This window comes from Meleagris gallopavo, chromosome 4 (assembly GCF_905368555.1).
Source record: "Meleagris gallopavo chromosome 4, MGAL_WU_HG_1.1, whole genome shotgun sequence".
Taxonomy (NCBI): domain Eukaryota; kingdom Metazoa; phylum Chordata; class Aves; order Galliformes; family Phasianidae; genus Meleagris; species Meleagris gallopavo.
The window spans coordinates 42,667,187-42,675,803 of NC_139407.1; the positions used below are offsets into that span (position 1 = coordinate 42,667,187).

The 8,617-nt window shown below is 39.9% G+C and overlaps 1 protein-coding gene across 15 annotated transcripts in view; it reads right to left on the reverse strand.

The window, feature by feature from the left end:
* PCM1 (pericentriolar material 1) overlaps window positions 1-8,363 on the reverse strand; it is a 38,075-nt gene extending 29,712 nt beyond the window's left edge. For 10 of the 15 annotated variants that reach the window (XM_085223049.1, XM_085223045.1, XM_085223043.1 and 7 more), the window contains exons 1-5: window positions 8,221-8,363; window positions 3,980-4,109; window positions 3,198-3,443; window positions 1,908-2,180; window positions 1,172-1,342 (exon numbers count right to left, since the gene is read on the reverse strand). In XM_085223049.1, the coding sequence (XP_085079175.1) occupies window positions 1,172-1,342; window positions 1,908-2,180; window positions 3,198-3,443; window positions 3,980-4,075 (786 nt within the window). In that variant the 5' untranslated portion in view covers window positions 4,076-4,109; window positions 8,221-8,363. Of the gene's footprint in view, window positions 1-865; window positions 1,016-1,171; window positions 1,343-1,907; window positions 2,181-3,197; window positions 3,444-3,979; window positions 4,110-7,778; window positions 7,910-8,220 lie in introns of those variants that run through there. The other 5 variants (XM_085223052.1, XM_085223051.1, XM_085223054.1 and 2 more) reach the window with 4 other exon arrangements.
* Between the last annotated feature and the right edge of the window lie 254 nt (window positions 8,364-8,617).

Here is an 8,617-nt window from a genome sequence, read left to right on the forward strand (position 1 = left end):
TTTTTTTAAGATTTTATGAAGTTAAATGCATACACTTCATGCATATAATTGTACTTCTCTTATAGTGACAGAGTTCTTCCAGAACTAAACATAACTACAAAGACTCCTTAGGATTGTATCTGCTGTTTTTGTATCAAGCACTTCGCTCATCATTTGCAGAGCACTGTAAGTACTAACTGGCAACAACAGTACCAACTACTAATTCTCCTCAGAAAAGTACTGAAAGATGCAAAACAGAAGTTGCTGTTAAAATGCTTTCTTATCTAGAACAAGAACTGTTTGCAATGTAAAGACTCTACAGGTAGGAGAGGAGATGGTCTGTGTACTTCAGAAGTAATTCAGAATATATTTTCTAGAAGGTACCCACCCCTCCAAATAAAGGAAAGAAACTTCTGAGTTAAGCCAATACTTCCACCATATTACTAAAAAGACACTTAACCAGTGGCCCACTAATAATTCATTTATAACCCTCTCATATTACCCAACAACAGCAAGTTTCCTTATCAACAGAAAAACTTAAGAGATGAAAAGATGCATAGAAAATTATTCACTCCTACACCAATGTCATGCATGCATCCTTCCGCCAAAATACATATTTAACCTCTTAATCTACTTTTAGGAAAGGTTAAAGATTATCTTAAAAAAAACTCATCAAGTTTGTTGCGTTGTTTTGACAGAATCGTTTTTCCCATGTATACTGAAAAAACCCTGCACACACCTCCTGAACAGAGGGCTAAGGGATTTATTAACTTGAACTGCGTATCACGTCACTGCCACAGCAACCAAAAGAAAACAAAAAACAACAAACACTCATAAGACTTCATTTCTGGCATTTTAATTACTAAATTACTAAAAGGCAGCTTACCATGGTATCTGATGCCTCAGCTTGCACATCAGTGTTTAGCGATGTGCTCTCACCTATAGAACCAGATCTCACAGCTGAATCTATACTCCAAACACCATCATCCTCATTTTCTCTAGCCTGAAATTTCAGTGGCATAAATAAAAAGCTATATAAATGGAGCAGTAAAAATGAATTATGGAAGGTACTACATCTCATAAACCAACACCCCTAGTAGCACCATTGAAACAGAAATAGTCAACTTCTTTAAAAAAAAATAATAAATTGAAGCTTACAGTGCAGAAACATATATTATGTTCTCAAACTTACAAGCATCTTTTGCAAAAATTTCAGATAGGATTTCTCCTGCTCTTTAAGGTGATCTATAAGGTGTGATAAACGCTCAACATTGGCCGATCTTTCATTTTTCTCTACAAGATCATCCCGCATGTAGCTGGCCTTAGCAATATAGTCCCGAATTTGAACTAGTCTGCTGACAATCTGTAAAGACACTGTAATTACTGAATGCATTCAGCAATAGCTATAAGGTATTTAATGCACAAAACAAGATAAAAGCAACAGCCAAGTAGCAATAATAAAGTTACACACTGTACTTTCAATCATATAGGCACATTTATGTAAGTGGTTAAAAGATAAAAGCCTTCAAGAATAGATAAAAGCATGCATGAAATTGTAAGGCTGAAGTACAGGGCTTCTTGTTGACATCAGCTTAAACAGAACTAAGCTGATAGTACTAACATGAAAATACTCAACTATGAGACTATTTCTTAGAACTCTATAACAGAGAATCAAATAAATCTTTTACTTTCTTAATACATCTTTTTTTATTTCCTTCTAATAATTAGATTTCTAAAGGATAATACATTGCTTTTAGTTCAATCTTTTCCTCAATCTGCCTGTTAGAACAGTGGGAAGAATATTTCTAATTCCAAATAAACTACAACACTTATACTATTATTTTTCAGTGTGTTTTTCTAAATTTTTAGCATAACTGACACCTTTTGAAGAGCCCATATTCCACAGACATTACAGGCTACACAAGTACCTGGCTACTATCCATAGCTGGTTCTCCTCTTCCATCTTCTTGGACAGACAGTTGACCATTTTGCAAGAAATCTTTGTTTAGAGCAGCTCCAAACAGGTCTTTACATTGCAATGGCTCCCCACTTTCCTTTTTTTGGGGACCTGACACAGGATCTTTGCTTTTGTTAGTGTTTATCTGCAGTGACAAGAAGTTGAATGGTTTTTTGCTTTCATTAAGTTGACGTTTGTTGTTAGCAGCAGTCGCCCTGCCTTGAGAATCACTTCCAATGCTTCTCTATGAACAAAGAGAACAAAGAATAATTGTGTTTATTTGTGATCTTAAAGTTCCCTCACAAGTTACTGACTAGACAACAGCTAAACAGTGCCAGTAATCTTTGTCATATAGTTTTCAGAGAGCAACCCACACTCTTGGAACATCTGAAAAGCAGAAGAGCTCTGTAGTTCCAAGAGAGCTTAGCTCTCATCCTTGCTCTGGCCTCCACCTTTGCTATAGTGAAAAGCACCCTACTTCTTCAAGTACATTTGAAAGAATACATACATATTATTTTTTTAAGTAACATAATAGCTTGTAGTATATGCTATCTCAAACTTTTCTTTAGAAACTTCTGAATAGCTACTTGATCCCGTAACATACATTTCTGAAGGAAGTTCTGCCCAGGCTCTATATTCTAATGAATCACACCTCAAACATAATCATTACAACTCTAACAAGTTAATAACAAACTTTGGCAAAGATTAACAAATTTCTGTTCTATTAGTAATGAAACAATAAATTTGTGCTAACAAATTAACCTCTCCAACTTTGCAATGCACTGGACAAGGGAGGGCCAAACATGTCAATATTCCTAAGGAAGCAGATAGGGCTAAAGAATTTGTGTCATACATTTCTCCACATTACAGAGGTACAACTTCTACAGCTGTTTCTCCTCTGCTTAAGCTGCAGTGATAACAGTGTTCAGAGTCATAAACTATGCCACTTCCAGAGCAAACTTTCAGAATAAAATAACAGAGACTTTTAAGTGACAGACAAGTATGATGAATAAAAAATACTGGTTTGAGGACGCAACATTTGTTGATGATTGAGAGGAACAAAGTAAAGACAGTTGGCAGAGCCTAAGGCCTAGAAAAGCCAAATTTCTGAACTTTCCTCAAGTTAAGAACTAGAATTGCTATTTGGCTCCCACAGTGCATTTAAGCTATGCACTATGAAAGCCTGCTTTATTCATATGACAAAGTATTAAGAGATAAATGAACAACTTCTGTAGTCACATGTATAGTGAAAGCTAGAAACCTGATCCAGATCACTGAAGTTTATTCTTTGTTTAAGTCTTTCCAATTCAGCCTGCTCTGGAACAGACATCTGGGTCACGTATCGAGCATGAGGAAAAGTGTGAGGAGTTCTGGTTTTCCGTCGTCCCATTCCAGGTGAAGATTCTGGAGATATATCATTAGTAAGCCTCGTTTCAGCTTCTCCACCAAGCTTTTTCTTGTTTTTTTCTGATGATCTGTTTGCTTTTTTCTGTTGACTTCCCCAGTCCTTAAGACAAAGGAAAAGAAGAAAACTCATATTTCCTATCCATGTAGACAAAAAGTAAACTTTTAAATTTATTGAAACAGAGTTTACTTCTATTTTAAAAATAAAAATCATAAATAATTTTATTTGCCACTTGCGTGAAACTTGTCAGGCAATTTCTAACCCATATAATCCTACAATGCCTCCAATTTGTGCAAAATAAAGCCAAAATTCTTCTTCAGCAAATACTCTTAGGCAGTTTAGAACTTTTAGGAATAAGAGTTTTCAGTTCTAACGATACCTAGCATGCCTGTATGTCTAGCTACTTTATTTTATTCAGAACACCTCCCATAAATACATTTATGGATTGTACAATCTCCGAATTCTACCTAACAGTTGCATACATATACCTCAATTATTTTTCTTGATTTCATAGATACTAAACTGAAAAGCTGTACAGACAGTGCTTAGTTTGGCACTGTTGCCTGCCATAACAGAATCTACTTGTTTCTTTCAATGCACCACATAAAACAACAACTGAGAGCTAAGGTGAATCATACCGTGTTGTTCAGCCGGTCATCAAGGCTCTCATTACTCCAGTTAGGCAAGTCCTGATCATTCATGCCTTCTTCAAATGGGCCGCCTCCTGTTGCCATGACAAGCACCCAAAAAAGAATCTAAAAGAAAAAGCTGAAAGAAAGAAGCTGCATTAAAGTCAGTTTATGTAGAGTTTTTTTGCACAAAGATCTCTGATATGACAATTACATATTCTAACAACCTAAACCTACTAATAAGAACGTAGTACAGATATTGTCATTAAACTAAAGAAGTAGCTGGGAGGATGCTGTGTATGTTTTTTGTTCCTTTTTCACAGACTTCGTAATCTCCAGCTTTTCTTTATAAATCACTGCTCTTAGGAAGTAAATGTGTTTTTTTCTGAAGATCTTAATATCTCTCACTTCAAAAGTATCCTGCACAAGTTCTTGCAAAGATCACTTTGAGATTTATCAAGCCTGCAATTCTAGGTCCAGTGACATCTATTTAATACCAGGCCTCCAAAGTTGCTCACTGTTTGTTGAACTTCGATATTTTTTTCAATTTTAAGATGCTAACAGCAAAATAGTGAAGACAATATTTGCTGATAAAACACACAAGAAGCAGACATCAATAAAAGCATTCTTACTTTCCCTACTAAAGGTTATTTAAGCAGGGAGTCCCATACCACTTACATACCCTTACAGTTTTTAGCAAAAACAAAATAGTTTTCCTACAACTTTGATCTTCTCTTTAACAGTGAATTTCTGTGCAGCAAAAGGAATCTGTTATTTTTGAATTTTTCACATTTATTTCCAGTTTTGACACAAATAATGAAGTTGTTTAAGCTGAAAGACCAAAAACAAAGTATTCCTTTGTAGTAAAGACATTAGCTTAGGCTGCTCAATAGTTGTACCCATCACCAGGCAGCAATAAGAACAGTGAACTTTAACTGCTGCTAACACAGCTCCACTGTGCTACAAACTGGTTCTTTATAACATCTGTGTAACAGAAAGTTCTGTTACAGACACAGAAGAAAAACAGTCTCGCAGAAAACTACTTTCTCAAAGTAAGATTAACTACAAAGTTGGAACATAATTCTAGTTTTGCCTTTAACTGGAAAATGAAGAAAAACTTTATTTCTTTGCATTTTACTGCATCTTATCTAGTATCTGCATAATCAAAGCGAGGAAAAAAAAGAAATAATGAAGCTTAAAGGCACATATCTTGTTTAACTTTTACAGGATTTCACCACAATCCCACAGTACAGTCCTTTGAGTAGGTTCAGTTGTACAAAGCGGTATTTTTCCGCAACCCAACCAAATACCGTATCATGAAGAAAATGGGATCTACAAGGTATGGCCATTCTACCACAACATCTGCAAGTGGGTCAAACTCAGCCATGCTAACACAGACAGTAATTAGCTTCTACACTCACTATCAGAATCACAATGCACATATAATTAAGTCTGCTACTTTGGAAATGCATCTGCTCCTTACTGTCCTTGCACATTCATTCATAACCCTTTTTTGCTTGGATTTGCTAACTTCTGTGATGAAACAATTAGAGAGTTGCACGTACAAGCTAGCTTGGCCAACAAACAAAATCTGAAAAGGAAAAAAAAAACATGAGTTTTGGATAAGAACGGCTCCCCCATCTGGTTAATCAAACAGCTGCATATGCTCTGGCTGTTGGCTCAAGGAAAGCAAATAGAAGCCATGCCATCAGTACAAGCAAAACATAAGGTAAATCTATAAAACCCCACATTCTGCGCGATTTTCACTTAGGGGAACTGCCAAATTAATTTAGAAAATAAAAACATGATGTTCTTTCACATTTTTCATGTAAAAATGCAAGCATCTTATGAGAATTTCACAGGGAAACTCTTCTAACAACACAAAGTGTACATGACGACTATTCAAAATAAACCCATAGTTATCAATATGGCTTATTTTAGAAAACAGCTATGCCTTTCTAAGAACTTTTTTATTATAGAAAAACCATTCAGCTGCACAGATGTGCAAGACCCAACATTTGAACAGGCACTCTGTGATGACCTCTGCCACTAAGCGTAATGAGTTCATCATGACAAGATTAGAGACCATCTGGGGTTACATTCAAATTCAGTAAGCCACTTCCACATAATACTGTTATATAATTCTTCTAAAACTGCAGTAAAATAATTTTTTCCTACTTTCCACTGGAAAAAAAAAAAAAAACAACAACAACAAAAGACAAATAGAAAAAAAAAAGAGAGAAGTGGAAATATTAAGCTTCATTTAATACAAAAAATATCTATACTTATTTAATCTAAAATTTTCACAAAAACTATCTTCAACTACCTTTGCTCTAGGCACCAGCCTGGAGAAGATAAGGGTGTGGGGAGACCTCATAATGGCCTTCCAATATTTAAAGAGAGATTATAAACAGGAGGGAAATCAACTTTCTACACAGGTATATAGTGACAGAACAACTGGAAATGGTTTAAAACTATGGAGGGGAGATTTAGATTCTATATCATGCAGAAGTTTTTCAGTGAGAGGGTGGTGAGGTGCTGGAACAGGCAGGCTGTCCAGAGAGGCTGTGGATGCTCCGTCCCTGGAGGTATTCAAGGTCAGTTTAGATGGGGCCCTGGGCAATCTGATCTAGCAGATGGCACTCCTGCCTGCGGGAGGGGGTTGGAACTTGATGATCCTTGGGGTCCCTTCCAACCCAAGCCATTCTATGATTAATTCTAGATGTAACACTGAGTAGTTTTCTCAGCATATAAGGGTAAGGTACATGCCAACGTACCCCACTATACACAGCTCAAAAATCACAGTAACCTTACTGCTTCCAGCAGGTGGACTGTAAGAAAAATGTCTTAACAGCACTGTGCTCTTCTCAGACAAGAAGTCTCTAAACATTCTTACTATCGTCTGGGATATTCCCAAACAAGTTATACACAAGGAAACTCATATTCACAGAGCTATGCTGATTTCTTCTCAATGCAGTAATAAATTAAAGAGGTTCAGCCGGCTTTCTTCTTGGAGATGAAGCTCTCACCTAAGCAGTGTTGTTTTTCATCCCCAACATATTTCACTAATTTGTGTATTGCCTTACTTTCTAGTATATCAGTTATTTCCAGATGAAATCCTCCTATAAACACTTCAGAGTCCTTCCATTGTTCTATTTCTGCAAGCAGCAACCCAGTAACAGTCTCAGCTCCTTGGACAATGGGGAATCCACAAGAAAGCTCTCTCTATTTCTGCATGTGCATACCTCGCAATATTTACCAGGGAGATGAAAACCCTTTCAAGTATGTTTACTACAGTAATGAGAAAATAGCATACAAGATTACAGTCACAACATTTACACATCAAACCATCTACACAATTATAATCGCACACATTTTGCAATTTACAGCAACGTGCAAATTGCCAGAAGCATCACAAGAAGACATGCTAATATAATGAAAATACAGAAGAAATGCAAAAATTTTTTTTTTCTGCAGTGGATTCGCTATTGGCACTCTTTTCTACTACAGCATTCACCTCAGTTGCAAGAGATGTGAGCAATACTCTCCTTTGTGCTCAGAAGCTGGAAAAGGCTAAATAAAAAACCCAAAATCATAAAAAGCCATCACATGAAGATGGAAGATGATATCAAGTACATCTTAAAATTCAGCTTTTTAGACACACACTCCTCACTGAGCACTGCAATTTAGCATTAAGTCATCGAACACCTACACAGTACTGCCAACCGTGTAATGCCGACACGCAGACGGCAGAGAAGGCTCTCTCCCGCACAGCACAGCCCACACGGAACCAAGGAGAGCCACAGACCTGATCACCCGGACCAAGGAAGGACCACTCGCTGCAGCAGCCCGCGCTCAGGGCCCGGCGGGTCCCGCCGCCACGGGCAGCGCGAAGCAGCGCTGCTGCCTGAGGGCCGAGGGCCTTCGTGAGGCACGCTGAAGGCCGCCCGCTCCCTCACAGCGCCGGAGCCCGCGGCACCGAGGAAGGCGGGCTCTGCTGCGAGCGCCTCGGGCAAAACCGCGGCCGTTGCCGACGCCCCGCCAGCGTCTCCTTGGAGAAAGGGCAACGCGCCTCTCCCCAGAGCGGACAGGCGTGCCCGACCTGCCGCCCCGCGGGGTCTCCAGGCCCGCTGTTTCCCCCCGGCCTTCGCCACCGCCACGAGCAGCGAGCCGAAGCCCCCCTCCTCGCCAGTCGGCTCCCGCCCGCACAAACCCGCGCCGCCTGAAGGCCTCCGAGAGGATCAGCTCACCCCGCGGCGGAGAGGAAGGCACCCAGGCCTGGCTTCTCCTTCACCGCCGCTCACCACTGCCGGGCCGCCCGGTCGAAGACTTCACCTTCCAGCCGCAAAGAAGAGCGGAGGCCGAGGGACTCACAGCACTACCTCAAAGGCCACCGCCGCCATCTTGTTCGCCGCACCGCCAGGGGAACGGGAGGCGGCCCCCGCGGACGGATACACACGGTTACCTAGTAACGCGGCTCGCTCATGCCCCTCCGCGCTGCGCAAGCGCCATCTGCGCTGCACCGCGTGACGGCTGAGCGGCGTGGCTGGCTCTTCCCGCGCTTCTACGAGTCTCAGGCCTGCGGCGCTATCGGCTGAGAACCGCCCCAGCGCATAGCGGCGGGAACTCCAAATCCCAACATGCAAT